A 22,343-nucleotide genomic window follows, 5' to 3' on the forward strand; every position below is an offset into this window, starting at 1 on the left:
AATACATGTTTACTGAATAAATGAATGACAGAGATTTGAAAAATCATTTTCTAAAATTACTTTCATCAACAGACAAGAAAAACAATATGAACACAACCTTTGGTTCTGGAAAAACAACTAAAACTGTGACAAAACAAGCCTCTAATTAAATATGTCATGATTCTGCAAAAATCCCTAACAATGATTAGGACAGGAGAGGAAGCAAAGGACTTTCAGGTTAAATGACTTTGTTCTCCTCTGTATTTGCTCATCAATTTTAGTGTTGCAGCAATGGCTCTAGAAACAAGCCACTTTCTGACAGTCATGTGGCCCACATCATTTTTGGAATTTTCAGAAATGCTTATCATCACATTGGAAATGAAAGAGACTTCCCTCCTTGTTTTTCTGCTAAGGGTTCATTTGGAATCTATTAAACTGATGACTGAGGTAATACCTGTGCCCTTGGGATTATTACCAATAGTGCCCTTAAACTGGCTCCACCAAAGTCCAATCTGTCGCCAGAGAACAATGTCTTTTCTGCCCTTGTAGCCAACAGGCCACGTGGGAAATCAGAAGCTTGTACATAGATACTAGTGCACAGATCTTAGTCATCATACTCAGCAAACACTTTCCTAAAAAATCTCGTGCCAAACACTTCTTAAAAATGTACATGCTTCATTGATTCACTTAAGTGTTTAGATGCTTCTATTGTATTTACTATTGTTCAGCAGCTCATCTAATGTTACTTGAAGTTGATGAAAACCTTCCCTTAGGCTCCTTAAGGCGGCCTTAACTCTCAGCTAAGAGACAGTGAAAAGGGCTCAACATAATTTTTCAGCAGCAAAATAGAAGACAGTCACTAATCAGTACCTTAGCAAAAATCTTTTATTATTTTCAAAATACTTTTGAGTGCCTGCTTAGTTCTGATTTTTTTTCTAATAAATGGATTTGTATATAACCCTCATTTGTGAATTCGTATGCTGCACTGGAGTACTCAGAGACCAGCGGTAAAGCTACGTTCCTTACCTTTTTAATTTTTGGCACACTGGGAAATCTCAACCTTCTCTCAAGCCTCCTCTCATATTCTGCTCCTTATCTCCTTCAACAAATTGGGAGGGTATGCTAGTGGGAGTGTGATATTGATAAAAACATACACTTGATTAGCAGAGAAAAATAAAGAGTATTGTTTAAAAAAGGAGGAAAGTATGATGGAGGAGAAGATAAAGAAGTGGGAATAAAAAGAAAACTGGACAATAATGGTGAAGAAAACTGAAGGATAATATTGGAAGAAGGGCCCCAGAGATTGATCGCTCTTATTAATCTCAGTACCTCCAACTTCTCCAAGCCACCTCAACAGTCTGTTTCATGGCAACAGGCCAGTTCTGTGCAATGTTTCTGGTCTTTAATGGATTCCTTGGGCCACTTTCCACTCCTCGCTTGTTCATTGCCCACGCTTTGCAGATGTGCAAGTGTGAGGCTGAATATTTTAGTTTTCTCCTGCTGCTCTAATAAATTACCCTAAATTTATAGGCTTAAACAACACTTAAGCAACTTATCACCTTCTGTAACTTAGAAGTCTGATGGGTCTCATAGGGCTGAAATGAAGATGCCAGCAGCTCCTTTATGAAGACTTTAGGAGAGTGTTCATTTCCTTGCTCACTTTGCTCATTTTGGTTGTCGGCTGACTTCAAAATGGAATGGAAGGCCTTAGAGTAGTAAGCTTCCTGTTACTGAAATATTCAAGCAGAGGCTTATAAAAGCTGGTTTTGGAGGATGTTGGCACTGGGTTGGAAGTTGAACCTTATGATTTCTAAGGTCCCTTCCAACTAAAGAATGCATGATCTCGGCAAAAAACACTCTAGTACCAGTTTAAGTCTTAATCGGCTGTCCTGTGTACGGAAAAAAAAAAAAAAAACTGATTGGCTTACATGGGTAGGGCTTCCTATTGGGGAAATTGATATAGGTACTTTAATGCATTCATCTTTTTCTCTTGTTATGTACCTGGTAGTGGTATGCATGGGGATATAATAATGAATAGAGATGGGATAGCATTCAGAACGATGCATCTATATTCCAGAGATATGATACAGAATGATGTATCTATATTCCAGATTACTGTGGAGTCTATGCTATTGTGAATGAAAAAAATTATTAATTAGAAAAACAAACCATGAAACCTAATTTAAAAATAGCAGTGTAGATGATGTAGAAAATTACACTCAATCAGGTACTGATGACAAAATAGAGAACAAATCATTTAATTTTTATTACAAATTTCCAATTTATAACCAAAATATACAACCACTACATTTAAAATCAGTTTGTACACTCACAGTTAAAGTGCTAAGTAAAAACATTTACAAAAACTTGACATCAGTCTACTGTAAACAAAATAAATCTACAAGAGCAGAGTGCAAAGCACATCAGCTAATGTGAAAGTACAGTTCATGCTCTAATCAAGCACACTTGCCCTCTATATAGCTCAACAACAGTAAATTCTCCACTCGTTTGGAAATTAATGATTGATTTTAAATACATAAAGAAACATGAAGAACCAATGCCACAAAATACAAATTTTCATCAGCACAGTTTACAACCAGATGCTTATATGGTAAAGCAAGATTAAAACTTTAGATCAATTTTAGGATCACCTCCATCAACTTAATTCAGATTAGGGTCTAAAAACTAAACTGCTAAGTGCCAGCAGTTCAAAAACAATAGCTTTTAAAAATAATGAAAAAGGAATATCTCTTCTACCTTTATATTTCTTGAAAAAGAGAAGGTGGTGGTCATTTCTCATAACAGTAAAATGAGTAAAGACTTTTTTTAAAAAAGAACAAGAATGGAGAATGCCCACCTGTAAATTCAGTATGAGGGAGCAGAGCTGCAAGACAGGCTCAGCTGAAGGTAGGGCAGACTGAGCCTGAAATAGCCAGCCTTTGAACACTGTGGGTGAAGGATATCTAAGATGTTCCAGACACAGTTTTTGAACTGAAAAGCATGAGATCAGCAAGGCCCCTAGTTCTTATGACCCTTAAGAAGAAATGACTGGCTCCCTTCCTCAAGGTCACTGAAAACACACAACACTTTCAGTCATCACACGGGCTCTTCAAAGAGGAGCAGATTCCCACCTTCAGTCACCTAAATGAAATCTCTTGTCTCAAAATAGTTTCACCAACATGGATTGAACTATTTCCACTTTTGTTTAAAAGCTAAATATTTATTCTACTAATTGACAGTCATCTGTGCTAATAACAATGTATTTGTTTTTTTAAAACAGGTGAAAGGGCTATAGTCATGAACACTTTATTCCAAACAAAGACCCCTAGGTTAATTTTGGAGAGCATTAGGTCAGCTCTTGTTGGCTATCTGCTACCCTTATTATTTATAATATTATATATATGAGGAGATGTAGTCTGACTTTGGAACAACCCAATCCGCAACCTTTCAAAACACAGTTCTATTTAAAATTGGGGATTTCCTATGTAGGAGCTTCTCATTTTTATATCCTTTTTTATACTCATACATTTTAATTCTTATAACTTGAAACACAGGTATAAAGAAAATCTTTAAAATGGCATGTTTAGGCAAATCTGTTGGCTACATAACATAATATCATTATTTCAGAATGCATACTAAGAAGACAAAATTCTATAGCTGGCAAAATTGAGTCCATATTAGATATTGGCAGGGGGTAGTTATTTTGCCTTCAAATGATATTTACAGATTAATCCTTTGATATATGACAATATCTCAGTGAATGAAAGCTGAAAAACTATACATAGATTTAATGAAAAAGCTTACATAACTTAAGCATTCCCAAAAGATATTTGCTTCAATTACTGAAGTCATTTTGATTAAATATCTTTGAAAAGTGGGCAATTTAACAGCAAAACAAGCAGAATTTTCTTGATAGGCCTCTGGTTATCTGTGTTTGAATCTTCATAAAGCCTCTGGTAGGTCGGTTAAAAGAGTTGAATTGGGAAGTTAAAATATCTCTTCTAAAAGATCTTTTGTTTGGTTGTTTCTTGAATATGTATTATGAAACTGCTAACATTTGATCAACAAGACCAGCAACTTCACATAGCTCAGAATAATATTACTCAGCTATGGCCATGTAATATGAATCTCCTTGGGCTGATTCTCAAAAACAAACAAAAAAAACATCTACTCAAGAGCCTTCTACTGAGATGACCATGATAACCTAACATATACAATAATATACAACACTAAGAAAATAAAAGACAAAACAAAAAAAGCGGCTAAAAAAAAAACAAACCACTCAAATTAAATAAATGTGAGCTTCAGGTATCGTATATTACAGGAAGTGAAATAACTATTAACTATGATAAACTGTGGGATTCCCTGGTGTCTCAGACGGTAAAGCATCTGCCCGCAATGTGGGAGACCCGGGTTCGATCCCTGGGTTGGGAAGATCCCCTGGAGAAGGAAATGGCAACCCACTCCAGTACTCTTGCCTAGAAAATTCCATGGATGGAGGAGCTTGGTGGGCTACCGTCCATGGGGTCACAAAGACTGAGCAACTTCACTTTTCTGATAAACTGTAGACATATATACTTATATAAATAATCCCAATTCACTATCAGATTAAAATACAGCAAAGTTGGCATTTTCTTAAAAAGTTTAAATGAGAAGAAAACAGCTTCCATAGCTCTTTCAAAATAAAAATAAGACAATTTAACAGCTTTTAAGTGTCAAATGAACTTTTCTTTCTGGTAATGGCAGAAAGCGATTATGGATGGTGTAGCTCTCTTTATCATGCCAAAGTAAATGTTTAAACTGCAGTCACTTCTTCACATATGTAATATGTTTAAACTTCAATGAAAAAATAAAACTTAAAAACAGAGTCTGGCATTTGAAAATAAAAGCAGACAAAAGTTGTTTGAAGTTGGTATTAAAGATTTGTGGAAAAAAAAGATTTGTGAAATGGGATCATTCTAGAGGCATTAACTTTTTTAAAAAGATGAAAGATAAAGAATTCAGATTTATTATGATAATTCACAGCTAAGGTAGAAATAGCACCTGATAACAAGAGAACTTCCAAACTAATGTTTTCAAATCAGAGAGTCCTTTTCATGATTAAAAAAATTAATTTTAAGTTCACATATAAAGAAACTGCAACATTTTCAAATACATATTCAGCTCAGCTCAATGTAAAGAATTACTGTGTTGATCTTGTCTCAGAAACAGAATTATTTCATATTAAACCTTTCTGCCAACAAGAGTAGTTCAAAGAAAAATTATCTGAGGCAGGGCTAAGGGAGGGACGGAAGATATTTATAAACTTAATTTTCAAAACTGAGGAGCAGTCAGTTAGAAAAACACAAAAATGGTGGATGGATAAATATAAACTAAACCACCCTAGGATTATGTTTTACCTTAAAGAATATCCCATTATCAAAACCCAGAAAGTACTCAATGAAATGTTTAGACTTCAGACTCAAGGTTTAACAAATATAATGGCAAAACACACAGAGTCAGAGAGCTGAAAAGGAAGTCGTGGTGGCTGTTCTCAACAGGTGGTTAATATAACACTGTAATACAGCAATGTGTGAATGAGACGCTGGGTATCTAATTGAACTTCTGGATGTCAGGAGAGCTGCCTGATCCAGTGAACTGACCAAAGACAAGGAATCAAGCACAGCCAAACAAATTACATCAGAAACCAGTGAACCTTCCTGTATCCATTTCCATTATTCTTCTCTACCCACCAGACACCAAACCCAGTACCTAGATTGTAAATCTACAGACCAAGGGTTCAAGAGATTGACAGGAGTTAGTGAAGGCAATTAGAACAAATGATCTTTCAGCGTAACAGGGACCTCTATGGCCTGGTTCTCAGAGAACGTAATTATCAATAAATCTACAAGAGAACTCTGTCGAGAGACGGAAGTGATAGAATCTCTACATTTTATTACAGAAGAAGGCTTTACAGAAACATCTTCTGCAGAGCTGAAAAAAATAAAACAAAGAAACCACATTTATCTCTAAGGATATTTTAAAGCAGGACATTCACTTGCTCGTGGCAATCTGGCATCTGTAGTTATGCAAAGAATCTAAGATTTCAGCTTACGGGTAATTAATGAACAGACAAATTTTAATCCAGTCCTCAATTATTTTTGTGTTTTATAATTATTTTCATGTCACCAAACCTAATAGCTTTTTAATTAGTTATATGGGCCATATAACTGTTATATGCTTTGTTACTAATTTTACCTTAATACATTTTGTTTAAAAGTTTAGCCTAAGTAGCTATGCTCATATTTAAGAGAACAAAGACCACAAAATTTTAGATGTTATTTTTTTCTGTACATCAGTTTTAAGGTGCTTATATTGGTTCCTTAGGAGGTTTTTCCCTTGGGAGGAAAAAAGGTCATGTCGATTATTTGTAACCTTTTTTTTACTTTTACAATCTGTAATATAATTTTCCTCCTTTAAAATTACCTAAAATCAAGACTGAAAAACAAAATCAGCAACATAGTTGAATCTTATCAATTTAAGTGCAACTTGCATTAACATTGCAGGCTGATCTAGTATATAGAGTTCATGGGAGGAATAACAAGAATAAGATAATGATTATAAAACAGTCAAGGGATAACCAAACCAGAGACAGGTGGAATCTGAGACATGACCTGGTCTAATCCCCTTTTGCTTTCATTTACAGATGATTAAACTGAGGTCCCAAGAGACAAAATTTTAGTTCCACAGCTCATTGAAAACACTACAAATCAGCCCTCTGACACAAAGTTCTGTCAGATTTAAAAACTAACATAACGTATTTTTACTAAGCATTCAAAAAATCTGCCAATTTAGAAAAAAGAAACGATTAAGCTCCAAAGTTCATTCTTTTAAGTCAATAGCATGTCAACACAATTAAAGTAATACTTGCAAGTTAGCAATACAAACAAGCTGACTCATGTAACAAAAATCCCAGGGCTATAATAAAAATACAGTTCATCCTACTGCAGGAAATATGATAAAAAGCTTGAAAAATATCACTGTCTTTTAAAAATTAATGTTATTAATGAACAGTAATTATGAAAATAACAAAACACTGAATTTTCAAGATCTGAATGACTCTAAGGTAAACACTTGCTTCTCTTGATCAGGGAAAACTGCTGACAGTGGCCAGTGAAATGACAAAAAAAATTCTAAACAGTGCTATCACAACAGTGAAAGTGTCCAAGAAAGGACAAACAGATTTCTGAGAGAAGTGATTATTAAAAACAAAAAAAATTCTGAAGGAAACCATTCTTAATACATTTAAGTAGACTGAACTACTCTCTTTTATAGGAGGTAATGTACTGGCATGGGATTTGACTAAAATGTAAGTGAAAATTTACTTTCTTTTATCTTTATGGCAGCAAAAATGTTACTTTCTAATTAGAGATCACAGAATAAGAAATATGCTTATTAACTTACTGCATTAAATCTTTATAAATCAACCAAATAGGAACGTCTACAAAGATGGCTGGTTCTGGATAAACCTTAATGTTCTCTTTCCCAGAAGACTTCAGATCTTGAGAGAAATTATTATAATCCTATCAATTTGGCTATTAAGGAAGTATAGAATTTAAATTAGGAAAAAATCCAGGAGAGTAATTACAATAAGATGGCAGATAAAGGTTGCTTAGTTTTCCCATTCCTTTCTCAAAAATCATGTAATTGGAGCAAGACAGAATTGAAGTGAATTAAAATATGAAGAGATGTCAACATAATTTTTCAATAAAAAACATAAAAATGACACAAGAATAATGTATAAAATCATACCGCTACTAAGAAACATAGCTGAATTAAACATAAACACCTTTCCTTACTCAGTTGTAAAAAGGCATAAAAGTAGTTTAAGAGAACCGTGAGTTCCTTTATACATCTAGGTTCTATAAAAATGCCCTTTTGTGTGTTTATGTGTGGAAAAGAATGGAGAAATCCTTACTTTATGCAGGTTAAAAAATTATATATACAAATATAATAGTATCACTTAAAATTTAAAGTTTTGCCATGATGAAAACCAATAAGTTACAGTAATCACTAATAAAAAAGAATTACCTCAAAAAGTAACAGGGCCTACACTTCTCTTTATATTTTTCTTGCCAAACTAATGTAGTTATATCATTCCATATCAAAGCAGACATATAACGGATATCCCCAAATTTCTTTTGAAAGTGACCTATAAATTCAACTATATAAATGTTCAGAGTATATTCTGGTACAACATACAATAAAGGGCCAATACAAACTAAGGGCACAATCATTCTCGAAAAAGAATCTCATTTTTAAAGGGTCAGTTGGATTGCTGATTTGAAGACTGTGTCAAATGAATACTGGCCTAACCGCCTGTTCTGTTTTTACCGCTCAATACCACTATGCTTGCTTTCTGTAACCCCCAAATTCTAACAAAAACAAATACTATCAGTGTTTTTTAAAGAGCACTATAATTCTTGTTAGCTCATTTGATCCTCACAATGTCCTGTAAAGCAGGTCTCAGAGCCCCAAATTACCTTATCGTCATTTTACATCAAAGAAATTGAGACAAAGAGAAATTAAATGACCTGTTCAGTTTACATCATTATTATGGGTCTTTTGAATTTCAAGCCCAGGGCAATTTTCATTACACTAGACTATGTTAGTCATCCAAGTATGATAATATATAAGTATACCTTTGGCATGTCAAAAGCAATATAAATATCATCATAGCGAAAATTTGGTATGTTAACATTTTCTAAGCTCCAGCCAATGATCCACTATTTTATCAAAAAAAATTTTAAGTAGTTCCTTTTATTTCATGGGGATATAGTCTACACCAGTAAAGTTACAACTTCAGTTATTTCCAGCTATTATCAGAAAGAAACTAATGAGGTAGGTTAAAATGTAGTTCATTTTCCTCATTTGAAGAGATTCTTAGAATTTTCTTAAATCTGCTCCAAGAAACAGTTTTAGAAAAAGAAAATCATCATTAATAAAGGTTTACTTGAATATTCATTCACCCAACTAGTATACTAATTTCACATAAATCCAACAAGAACCTACTTACTTCTAAAAACTGCTGTTCACCTTTTAAAATTAATATAAAGTGTTAGCATAAGTTTGTATATATATTTAATTAAAATAGTAATAAGAGCTGTTACTCTAGGAGAAATAAACTTTATTTGGTGCAATTCATCGATTATTACTTGCCACATATTATTCTAGTAAAGCAGAGACTCATTTCACTTAGCTTAAATTTAGACTCTTCAAATTTCTTTGAACTGAGACTATCATGACTAAAGTGAGTTGCATAACATTCATTTATTTAAATATTTTAATTGAAAACATACCATGCCCTCTTCTAGTTGCTGAGTTACTAACTGTTCTTTGAAACTAATTATTGTTTTGAGCTTAATATTGTTTTGAATAGGTTGCTTTACTCACTGAAAAAATTCAATACAATATTGCTGAAATTAGAGTACTTTTTGAAAACTTTTTGGTTATATGTTAACATTTTAGAGAGAACTATTATTTTCTCAGTTGTCAACTGAACAAATAAAATACTAAACATTATCATCTGCCAATCACAACACAAATTAAACATATGGTAAGAAAGCTGTCTGGACTTGTTCAAGTTGGTTTAAGCTAGTTGAGACTTGAAACCGTTGTTTTGCTGTAGTTCTTCAACTGTCTCTTTAGAGAAAAAAGTCTTAATTCGGAGCACTAGTTTGATAAATAACACAACCCAAACTAAATACTGTTATTTAAAATGACAGATTAACAATAGTAAGTACATTCTGTGAAGCAAAACTAAGATAGTGAAAGTAACTGAAAGGCCAATAAAGCATTTACAAATATATCAACAGTTTAACTGAGAAGATACAAACGAATATTTAAAAATCAGGAAGCACAGGGTTAAGATTTTCATATTGATGTTCACTTAACTGTCTATACTTGGCCCACAAAGAAACCAATTAACATTTTGGCAATTGATGATATACTGCAGATGGCAATGAATGACAGCATCTTTGAGCTCAAACTGGTACCTTCTATGGTAACTTATTTTTGTGTCTGAATGTTTGTTTTGGTCTTTCATGCTGTTCTCAGGAGAAATTCTCAGACAAAAGCCTCATGAATTACTGATTTATTTATAAATGAGTTGTTACCAATTTGATCTTCAGAGTAAAGTCTACTGTGAGGGAATTCAGACTCTACTTGTCCTGAGTATTAACTCCAGTTTCAAGGATAAAGACAATGAGGATGGAGGAAAAAGTAAAGCATTTGAGCCAAATGTTCAAATATCTCATGAAGAATTAATAATAAATATTAAGAAATATGTACTTTGAAAGGAAAAAACATGACAGGCAAACAAACGATTATTATCAGAAAACTGACTTCTGTGCCTGATGAAAGCTTTTCCAACACCAAATTTCTTGGTACATTTTGTTTTAAAAAAGGAGAGGAAAAAGTCCACATGAATTCAAACACGTGTCAAAGACTGTACTATGGTAGCCCTCAAACAAATATCTTAAATCCTCAATAATCTTAATCCCTTCTAGTTCAAAACACTAAAGTTTTCAAAGAACTTCCAGCTTTCATATGATTTTTCATCTGATACCTATTGACAACTTTGTGAGGTAGGTATTTATTTTCTATCTTCATTCAAAAACAAGGAAACTGAGGCTTAGAGAAATTAACTTGTAAAAGGTCAAAAACTAGCACATGGCAAAGCCAGACCTCTCTGGAGTCTAGAATATTTTTTAAAGCCTGATTCTTGGATATCTGCGTAAGAATCACCTATGATATTAATGTTTTTACGATGACAGATTTTTAAAGTCCTACTATCACCTTTGACTTACTGAGTACTAATTTTTAGGAGTGGGTCCAGAATTCCAGTTGTAGATCAATCAGGTAATAGATATAAAAGCCTAACATTGAGTCCAGCTAGGTTTTCACATGATATAATATGATGCCATCATATTATCAGCAAGAGCAAGTTAGTTTCAAACAGCCTGCAGTGAGGCCTGCAGCAGATTAGAATCACTGGGGAAGCTTTTTACAAAACTACCAGTCCTCATCTCAGTGAGAGGAAGGTGTTGGGCATCGCCCAAGTGATTCTTATCTGTAGTCAGGGTTAAGGATGGCTTGTTTAAATATGCTTGTCTACATAACACATCCAGCATTTTCCAGAATTTTTCTTTCCCTTCCAATCATTATCATGCCTAATAAAGTTTAACATTTTTATTATAAGTTATTTAAATATTACAAGACAAAATGTCAAAGATTTTTGAGTTGATATTTTTAAAGTTAAAAGATACTTCACAGCAGGACTAATCATGCTTCATTAAGCTACAATGAATTTCAACTATCCCAAATTAATCACCACTGTGGACTTGGGTTATATATATATTTCAGCTGTAAACAAGAATGACCCAGAACCTGAAGATAAAGGTGTGGGGCAAAAGCTGTAGCTTATTGGCTACTGGGCAATGCGAGTGTGAACAAGTCCACTGATAGGAGGGGCCTGGATACCAACATCTGGCGGCTTTGGCAAGATTACATTTCACTGCAGAAAACACAATAACAGATACAGAGGAAACACTTTGCTGTTTTGTAACTATGGTTACTACGAAAAGGCTTACAGTGTGTGATGCTTATCTTATTACATGCTTCCATAGAACATATCTGAACATGAAGTTCTCTACAAATCAATACTACTACATGGGAAAAAATGACTAAAAGTAAAAATTTTCCATCATGCATATGGATAAGTTATCAATATAAAAACACAGCCAGTAAAAGTAATATTTACAAAAGTAATAAAAACAGCACAATTACTGAGAAAAAAATGCCCATCTCCACTTTTACTTTGTTGCTAATTCTACTCCTGTATTTATCTGGATAAAGACTATTTTGACAGAATTTCAAAAGAGTCTTCAGTAGACTAATCAGATTCTTCAGTTGATTTTATATTCTATTAGCTAAAATTCCCTTGCTGATTTATCAAATTCTTCTACAGTTTAAAAACACAGTTCTTTTTCACTTAGTGGAAAGAAAACTACAAAGTCCTACTATTCATCTGAGAAATACACCTTGCATAGAAAATTTCTTTAATTCTGAAATTTTGTTTTATTAACAGAACTACCAGAATGTTACCTCACAACTAGTTGATATTATACGAAAGTTCACTATAAAGCAGTCATCATACATTTAGGATTTTTCCAAATATAAAACAAGTGGGTTTATAAAAATGCTTACCAGACAAATAATTATTTTTCATAACCTAGAAATAAGAATTATTTATGTGATGATATCATTCTTAGCATTTTGGATGCCTTGAGGTTCCAAGTTTGATGCAATATAAAAAGCAAAAACTTACTTTTCAATGGACACAGTCTGCACCTGACTGAAAGCATCATAACAGTGAGTTATAGCAATCAGTCATGCAAAGGCAAAGAATAAAATCTGCTTTTTAAACAGCACAAATTTTCCACCGTAGACAGGACAATTTAAGCACTGGTTCCATCTTCTTCAATAACCCGATTCATGCTGGTACCATGTGTGATGTGAGTCATAGGATTATTACTGAGATCTCTGATGCTGCTATGTCGTGACTGTTCATTGAGCCGATGGGAACTACTGTGCCTGGAGTGATCTGTAAGTCGTGACATGCTGCCATGAGGTAGTCTCTCCTCCATTCCTCTGTAACTGCAGGGAGTGTACCTAATGTGGGAGGTAACAGAACACACTAGAAAATAACACTAAAGTTTTTCATGAAAATAACACTGATTTACAAAATAATTTCATGATTTACATTGTTGAATTATTCAAGTGGCCAAACAAAAGGGAGAAAAAATCTACTAATTAGGCTCAGAATTAAGAGCTGCCTTGCAAAAAGACAGAAGCTGAAGTTAAGCAGAACCAACTGATCTAGAACTACGCTAAGTAAGGATACTTTTCTCATTCAGATAAGTTTTGGGTTGTGAGGTGGGTCCCAGGAGAGGAAGAACAAGAACAGAAGAAATATAGCATCGTCCCAGGCAATCTAGAAGAATGGTGATAGTCACGGTACAGCAAACTCCAAATTCACTACAACCCTGGGAGTGGAAAAGGGAGCAAATGAAATTAGAGGAGAAATTAGTGGAACCTTAAAAAAGTGAGGGAGTTGGCAAGCAATGATGATGCTAAGTGTGGACAGTTTCCTTCCAGAGAGCCCAGTTAATAGCTCAATTAACTACCTGTAAATGGTCTTACTTTTCATTAGGGCTTGAGGCTGTCAGGATGCTAGTTCATAAAAGCTACATCGACTTAAACACAACTAAAAACCTCCTAACACTTTGTAACCCATGTTCCCTCAGAAGCAAATTCTCTCCTTATCCCTTCCCCAAGATGCAGCTTTTGAGTGTGTTAACTGGGTTCCATTGCTCATCGCAGGCTGTCCTCTCCATCATTCTATTTATCTTGAAAGGCAGCAGGGGGACCTGTTAAAATTTTTTTTTTGTTGCATTCTGATTCACTGAGTCCCCATCAGAGCTAAGAAAACTCCCAGTCATATATACTATATGTGTGTGCGTGCTAAGTCGCTCAGTCATGTCCAACTCTTTGTGTGACCCTGTGGACTGTAGCCCTCCAGGCTGCGCTGTCCATGGGATTCTCTAAGCAAGAGTACTGGAGTGTGTTGCCATGCCCTCCTCCAGGGGATCTTCTTGACCCAGGGACTGAACCTGTGTTTCCTGTGGCACCTGCATTGCAGGTGGATTATTAACCACTCAGCCACCGGGAAAGCCCCCGTATAACTATACACAGTATTGTAAAAAGCATTTAATTTAGAATAACAACAATCAAAGAAACAACCAAATATAATTAATAAATTAAGTTTTAGTGTATTTCTAAAAATAAAAAGGAGGTAGCAGGTTTTTCCTTTTTAAAAGTCATCAAAAGAACTAGTCATGAACAGCTGAAGACCACCTATTAGTGTTCAGAAAATACCAACTTATCATTTCCCTCAGTTAATGATTATAACAAATTTCATGACTCATTATGAATCATTTGTAAAATTTAAAGATTTTAAAGACTGATTCATACACTACTGAAGTGATCTAGTCTTATATAGCAGTGCTTATCAAACAATGTTTTCATTAGATTACAAAGTTTAAAAATTAAGTCCTTTTAAAATGATAAAAGAAAGCATGTCTTTCTTTTCCTGTTTGAGTAAAGCAAAAAAGAAAATTTAAGAATGAAAAATTACCTTTAGAATATTTTTTTAATTCCTCAAGTTAATGGATAAAAGAGCATTTAATTTTTATTTATTAAAAGACTTCACATTCAGAACATAAAGGTTTTAAATTTGATTTGTAAGTTTTGATTAAATAATTACAATGTTACAAATTAAAATAATGAAAATAGAATAAGCATGTTATTCTAGTTAATAATTATTTTACATAATAATTATTGCCCTAAACTGAAAATTTTTCTATGACTTGCTAGCTAATTTGGAGAACTTTCACCTCTCGATGACTTCATAAGTATCTAATTCATGTAAATATGGCAAATGAAAAAAGCAAAATGTGATGATATCAAAGTAATTAAAAATATTAATCACATTTTCTAAAACTGAAACCTAAATCTTTAATTTCGTGAATAAGACTCAAAGAATACCTTTCTCATAGAAAAAACTTATGTCTATTTAAGTGAAATATACGGTTATTCACAAAATTCTAGTATATGAACCACCTGCCCATGGATAATCAAGACTCAACTACACAGTAAAATGTCACCCACTTACCAAACTAACCACTCATTCTCAAATTCCACCCAGCTACTCATCCATTTCCTTTTCTATATCCTCTCATCTAACTACCAATTACTTATTCTTTGAAGTCGATATATATGTGTAGGTATATTTACCTAAGTCTATTTTATTTTACATAGCACTGAGATCAGTAATTATCCATCAAGGAATCTGGGCTAGAGTGAGTACTGAGAAGCAGATATGTGTGCATATGTGTAATCTCACAGCCAAAATAACACGAGATGATGAGAAAACCATGGCCAAAATATAATGCCAACATGTAAACTTAAAAACTGACTGATGCAGATGCAGAAAGAAATATCCATGAGATGGCATGCCCAAATTATTTCTAAAATTGTTTGACAGATTTATTTGTTTCCTCCTTCGTAGCTCAGTGATAAAAAATCTGCCTGCCAATGCAGGAGACATGGGTTTGATCCCTGGGTTGGGAAGATTCTCTGGAGAAGGAAATGGCAACCCACTCCAGTATTCTTGCCTGGAAAATCCCATAGACAATGAAGCCTCGCAGGCTACAGTCCATGGGGTTGCAAAGAGTCGGACATGACTTAGCAACTAAAGAACAACACAGGGCTAGATACTGTCAAGGGATATACAGGTATCTATCAGCAAGTTCACATTCTCTAGAAACTGCAAACTTAGCTGAGGAAAAAAAAACTGTACTGAAAATAGGTCACACTCAAAGAGTGTTTAAAAAGCAATTAATTAGCTGCCATGGTATGGGAATTAAGCAGAACTTAAAGGATGAGTGTGATTTTAATTAAGCAGCGAGATAAGAAAGGCTATCACAGGAGGTCATGCGCTATCCCCTAGTTTCCATGACACTAAACTTTCATAGAGACCTTTGTGTGTTTATAAGCATGCTAGGCTAATCTTACTGTATTGTTTTCATTACCGTATCATGTTCTTCTCCTAGAAGGGGATGACGGAGGATGAGACGGTTGGATGGCATCACCTACTCAATGGACATGAGTTTGAGCAAGTTCCAGGAGTTGGTGATGGACAGAGAAGCTTGGCGTGCTACAGTCCATGGGGTCGCAAAGAGTCAGACATGACTGAGTGACTGAACTGACGATGACTGATGATCTTGTTCTTGGTATGTCCTTTTTTATTAAGCTTTAAGGAATTCCATCTCACAGCTTTTTAATTACCACTACCTTATATTGAAGATTATAAGCTTTCTTACCTAAACTTTAATTTCATTTAGATTACAGAAGCTAAAATTCTCCTATATTTAACTCCCTTCAGAAATCCTCTGCTCAATATGAACTCATTACTTGTATTACCATTTGCTTACCCTATTTATCTCCTCTGAGACATTTTCAGAGAGGCCAATCTGATCATCGGAAGTTCTATAACTGACACTAACACTCTTAACACTCACAGTTTCCATTACATGGTGGGCTGCCGTCTATGGGGTCGCACAGAGTCAGACACGACCGAAACGACTGACCAGCAGCAGCAGCAGCAGCAGCAGCAGCAGCAGCAGCAGCTTGAACTATTTTTAACTGGTTATTATGTATATGTTCTGTCTTTCCTGTAAGGTTCTATTCTGCTGGAAAGCAGAGATTATCCTTCAGCTTTCTTCTGTATATCTCTTAATACTGAGGATACCACATGCATAAGAGCTGTAGCATAACTGTTCATTCCTTATTGAAAAGGATGAGGCTAGTAATGTCAAATGTCAAACACTGCTGAAAGTCAGTTCATGGAGCCATGCTATGCTATAACATCAGTCATGTCCAATTCTCTGTGAGCTCATGGCAGGCTCCTCTGTCCACGGGATTCTCCAGGCAAGAATGCGTTGCCATTTCCTCTTCCAGGGAATCTTCTCAGCCCAGGGATCAAACTCATGTCTCTTACGTCCCCTGCACTGGCAGGTGGGTTCTGTACCACTAGCGCCAGCTGGAGCTGGCAGTTCATGGAGGCAGGTATTCTGAAAGATTCTCTGGTTTCCTCTCTCTCTATGAGTGTTTTAAGTTAAGAGCTCTAATTTTACTCTAGAAACTTCCCAACTGGGCTTACTTACAACCTCCTATCCCATGCTGTTGTCAAAGTCATCTTCCTAAAACACAGTTCTGATTTTATCACCCCAATGCTCAAAGTCTTTTAATAGTTTCTCATTGCTCTGCTGCTGCTGCTGCTGCTGCTAAGTCGCTTCAGTCGTGCCCGACTCTGTGCGACCCCATGGACGGCAGCCCACCAGGCTCCCCCATCCTTGGGATTCTCCAGGCAAGAACACTGGAGTGGGTTGCCAGTTCCTTCTCCAATGCATGAAAGTGAGAAGTGAAAGTGAAGTCGCTCAGTTGTGTCCGACTCTTCGAGACCCCATGGACTGCAGCCCACCAGGCTCCTCCGTCCATGGGATTGCTCTAGGGAGAAAAAACCCCGAACTCCTCAGCATCTCCTACGGTGGGCCTGACACCTAAATGCCTTTTCGTCCTCCTTGCCTTTGCACGTGCTGTTTCCTTGTCTGAGATTTCCAACTGCCTTCTCTGTACCCTAGTCAAATTAAAGTACTACCTTGTTTGTGGACAAGACTTTCCACAGTGACTTAAAAGGCTTTCTTCTCTGGAATCGCAAAGCACATTGTATATGATTTTATCGTACCTACTACTCTTTTGTCTTCCATCTCTGCGTTCCTAGCACCTAGAAGAATGCTTTTCACTTAGGAGTGCTGAATGAAAGGAAAAGGCAGAAAAGAGAAACGATTTTAGATGGTGGTTTAAAAACAGGTCATTGGTTATGTTAGAAGTTGGGTAAGAAGGTGAAAAAGACCAGAAATACAAGGAAAGATGGATGGAATTGGTAGAAAGGAAATATTCAAAATATTTCAAAAATCTGGCAAGGAAAATAAAAAGAAATGGATATAAGATAGAAAACATGTCAAAGAAAGGCTGCTCCTTTTCAAAACCTAAGTAGCTGACCAAGTTAGACGGCAAAAGCAAGCAAGCTGAGAGGACAAACAAGAAGGTCTAAAAAGACAGTACGTCTAGGAATCCTATCCTACATGACAAGGACAGGGAAGACTGAAAGAAAGGTTGGAATGAGACTGGAAGAATACAGGACAGCCATGGAGACACAGAGAATTTCAGGCATCATAACTTTCATTCTTTCAGTTTTCCAAGCTTAGAAATCTTTAAAAAAATTTTGTTTGGCACATTCCTTCTCTCCAACTGCTTTTAACCCATCACCAACTCCTATCATTTCTTCTTTTTAAATATCTTTCATATCAGTTCTTAGTCTCTTGGCACTGTCACTGTTCTTTCATAAACTTCCATCATCTCTTAACTGAATCACTGCAGAGCTCCTAAGAGGTTGCTTATTCTAGTGTCTCTACCATCAAATATAACAAGAAAGCACATCCTGCCCACTCTCAGACATTCTCTGTGAAGCTCTCTCCCACCTCCTCCCCACCAGATTTAATCACCCCCTTGTCCATGCTACCAAACAGGGGCTGGCCAACTGTGGCCTGCTGGTCAACTCGGGCCCCTTCCTATTTCTGTAAGCAGTTTACCTGGAACACAGCCACTCCTATTTTGACTGCATACTGTCTATGGCTGCTTTCAAGGTATTAACAGCAGGAATGAACGGTGCCAACAAAGGCCATGTGACCCACAGAGCCTAAAGGTATTTATATGGTATTTCATTTATAATACAATATTTATTATATTAGTTATTTTTCTCTTTATAGAAAAACTTGACAGCCTCTGGACTATACCATTGTATTTGCATTTTACTTTAATTATTACCTTATCATATTGATAATAAAAGTTGATAACGGGCACTTACTGAGATGGGCACTGTTCTGAGCAATTAGGTATATTATCTCTTTTTTACAACATTGCTAAAGGGACAGATACTATTACTAATTCCATTTTATAGATGAGGAAACTGAAGCTTATTATTCTAGACCCCATGCTTTCAACTACAACACAAATAATGACTACCCTATTTTTCTTGAGCTTATTAAGAACAAAGATCATGCCTACATCAGTTTTGTATTCCCAGAGACTCACACAATGTCTGACATGGTAGGTATTCCATAATTGTTTGCTAAGTTAATCTTACTAAAATAACCACTTTTACTCTGCCTTCTCTCTGATGTGTAATAAGTCCACATTGCTCACCGCATCACATCTAAACTCCTCTGATTGGCATTAAATCTGACCATAATCTGGGACAACTGAACCTAGCAAAGTTCAGAAAGGTTAATAACGATCAACTTCTGTTTCAGAACTGGCTGTTCTTCCTCGGATGCCATGTGACTCAAACTCAGCACGTGAAATAAACTAAGCTGCCGATAAGACTCACCTGCCATCACGGGACCTGTGCAGGCTGCCGTGGTAGCTGCTCACTTTGCTGTGGACACTCCCTGCTTTGCTCCTCTGGTCATCCACCATGGCCAGCTGCGTGGAGGAAGCATGTGTGGATGTCCCTTGAGTGGAAGTTCCTCTTGATTTCCTTATGATAGGAGTATTGGGATCCCTCAGGAGGGACTGAGCAAAATCAGGTTCCTGGAGTACCTGTCGGCTCTCGTTCACTATCCTAGAAAACAAAATACTAAGTGTAAGATAACAACCCTACAGACCAAAAACAATACTCTGACAGACTGATGTTCTGCAGAGAAAAAGCTCTCTAAATGATGTCTTTAGGACATATGTACAGTAACACTGTCGAGAGAAGAGAGACTAAAACAAAAATCTGTGTCAATCTGTCCCTTAAACTGATATGATGAAAGAGGTTCATCTTAGAATAAGGAAATCAGGATTTTAGTTCCAACTCTATCAATAAATATGCGATCTTGGGCAAGTCACTATCCCCTTTTCTTAATTTTCCTCATATAAAATGAAGGCATACAATTTCATCATTTTTAAAAAGTCCCTTTTGGTTAAAGAAATTTAACATTCTCGAGGTCACTGAAATATTGCAAAGGTACTACTATAAAGTAAAAATATTATTTTCTTGCATGGTTTACAGAAGTAGTGGAGGCCTTATCATGACATGGACTCATTTTTTTTAATTTGTAAGAGCATTTGTTTTTAGGTTACAAGTTGATTTTACGACAGAAGCTGCTGTCTAGTGCTTGAATAAACACGAATGACCATAACTAGAACAAAACGTATGAAAAATTAATTTAAGCAAACATACAATGAAGTCCCAGACATAATAAAGGCTTAGGAAAAAAATAATTAAGGGGATGAATTATGTCCAGAGCTAAAGTTTTTAACTGCTATGAAAAGGCTAAAAGCAGATAGGTGTTTACGTTGATGAACAAAATGGTAATTAAAAAGCCAATTAAACAGGTGCAAAGGTCAGTGTATCAGTTTGGGTAAATAAGTGACTATAAGAATCATAAACTTAAAATTAGACCATATTATTGTTTTAAAAAGTTCCAACATGAAGATTAGATCATAAATTGACAAAGTGCATATATTCTAAGTTTTCAAATTAGAAAAGAATCACTGCTGTTATTGCCATTGTTAGTGCTGGGGTAGAAGGACTCAAAGAAGACTAATATTTGTTGAATACCTGCATAGTGCCAGGTGTCTTACATATATTATCTGTTAATCTTTCTTAATAATGTTTTTATTATGGAGATTAACTCCTAAACAGACATTTCTATGGGGTAGATATCCATCAAGAGTAAATATTGTGATCTCCATTTTATAGATGAAGAAACTGAGGTCACAAGGGATTAAAGAACTTTTCAAAAGTCATTCAGCAAAACAACAGTTGGGGATCAAACTTAAGTTTAAATGTTTCAAAGTGAATCATAAAGTAATGATAAAACATGTTTACAGATATCCTGAAAGTATCAAAAACTAGATAGAAGAAAGAACAACTCAAACATAGTTATTACAACATTTATTCTTCTGTCATCAATGGCCTTGTGCACATGTACATACATCCAAAGTTGCTCTGGACTGCTGAATTTATTTTCTAAACCTATTTTTAAAAATTAGTTCAAACTGACTTCTGGTCATTCCAAAAATTTAACCTACCTTCAAATGGTGAAGGTCTGTCTCCTCATTTTACAAATAAGAAACCAGGGGTCCAGAAAAATGAAGTGATGTGACCCAGATAACTTCAAAACAAGATTTCTAAAAATATTTCAACCAATGTCAGAATTATTAGCATAAGCAACCTTAAATGTGGCTTCACTGAGAGAAAGAACACTAATTTGATGGGCATAATTTTAGAAGCCCGTCTTTCAACAGCACAGTATAACAGAGGGGTTAATAGCAAAGACTAGAGGCTAGGATCAGACTGCTTGAGTTTGAATCTCAGTTCTGCCACTCACTAGCTATTGAACCTTGGTTCTGTGTGCTGATCTGTAAAATGACAATCTTCCTCACAAGGCTGTCTAGAGGATTAAATGACTTAATGCTTAGAACAGTGCTTGGAGTACTAAGTAGGCTCAACTGACTGGAAACCTTTATAATGGTTACTCTCTAGTCATATCTCCAAGGCTCAACCAGACAAACGTGAGAAATGACTGTAGGCTGCTCACACTCTGGAGGAGTGACTCTCTAGCCCAGAGCACAGTCCCAGCTGGGAGGGTCATGAAAATTTTGCTGAGTCAGGGAAGTGGGTGGTCCATGGTTCCAGAAAACCGAATGGAAGGGTTTGGGGGAGGTCTAACCAGTTCTCTGGAAGGAATGATGCTAAAGCTGAAGCTCCAGTACTTTGGCCACCTCATGCGAAGAGCTGACTCATTGGAAAAGACTCTGATGCTGGGAGGGATTGGGGGCAGGAGGAGAAGGGGATGACAGAGGATGAGATGGTTGGATGGCATCACTGACTCGATGGACATTGAGTCTGAGTGAACTCCAGGAGTTGGTGATGGACAGGGAGGCCTGGCGTACTGCAATTCATGGGGTTGCAAAGAGTCGGACAAAACTGAGCAACTGAACTCAACTGAACCAGTTTCAAAAGGATTCTGGCCCAGTCAGGATCCCCCAAAAGGGCAGTGTTGGTTTAGTTTAGCCCCATCTGGAGTTTCTACACAACAGAATTACTGTGTGACAGAATGGCTTGTGTGTGGCCCAGAGGTGACCAGGAATGCTAATTCAAACCCTCTCCTTAGAATTATGTTTTACTGTGATTAAAATACATTTAAACATTTCAAAGAATACACAGATAAATATCCCAAGTAAGGCTGTTCCACAGAAATCAAGGACTTGGTCTGTTTTATTTGCTACTGAACCTGTGCCATCACCGAATAGTTGATGGCCCATAGCAACTACTCATTAATGTCTTTCTCAAAGGATGAATTCCCAGAAAATACATTTTTGTCACTGATGAATTAACCTTTCCCCTTCTTTCCTTCTCTACCCAATGAAATCGCATTTAAAGGAGAAATGCATTGTCTGATATCACTAGCAGCAGTCTCAGATATGGTAATAAGGAATGTATATTTTAAAATTGTGATTTTTATAGATTTCAATCTAATTTAACAGAAGCTGCTAATTACTGATAATTGAGAAAACACAAGATTCTGATAATGTGGTAATTTAAGATGTATTTTAAAAGTACATTAACCCATACAAAACACAATAACATT

The 22,343-nt window shown here is 35.7% G+C and overlaps 1 protein-coding gene across 1 annotated transcript in view; it reads right to left on the reverse strand.

Moving 5' to 3' along the window:
* Positions 1–2,221: 2,221 nt before the first annotated feature.
* Positions 2,222–22,343, reverse strand: part of FZD3 (frizzled class receptor 3) — an 84,960-nt gene continuing 64,838 nt past the window's right edge. The window contains exons 3-4 of the mRNA XM_040236420.1: positions 19,091–19,324; positions 2,222–12,690 (exon numbers count right to left, since the gene is read on the reverse strand). Of these exons, the coding sequence (XP_040092354.1) occupies positions 12,477–12,690; positions 19,091–19,324 (448 nt within the window). The 3' untranslated portion in view covers positions 2,222–12,476. The remainder of the gene's footprint in view (positions 12,691–19,090; positions 19,325–22,343) is intronic.

This window comes from Oryx dammah, unplaced genomic scaffold, assembly GCF_014754425.2.
Source record: "Oryx dammah isolate SB20612 unplaced genomic scaffold, SCBI_Odam_1.1 HiC_scaffold_1, whole genome shotgun sequence".
Taxonomy (NCBI): Eukaryota; Metazoa; Chordata; class Mammalia; order Artiodactyla; family Bovidae; genus Oryx; species Oryx dammah.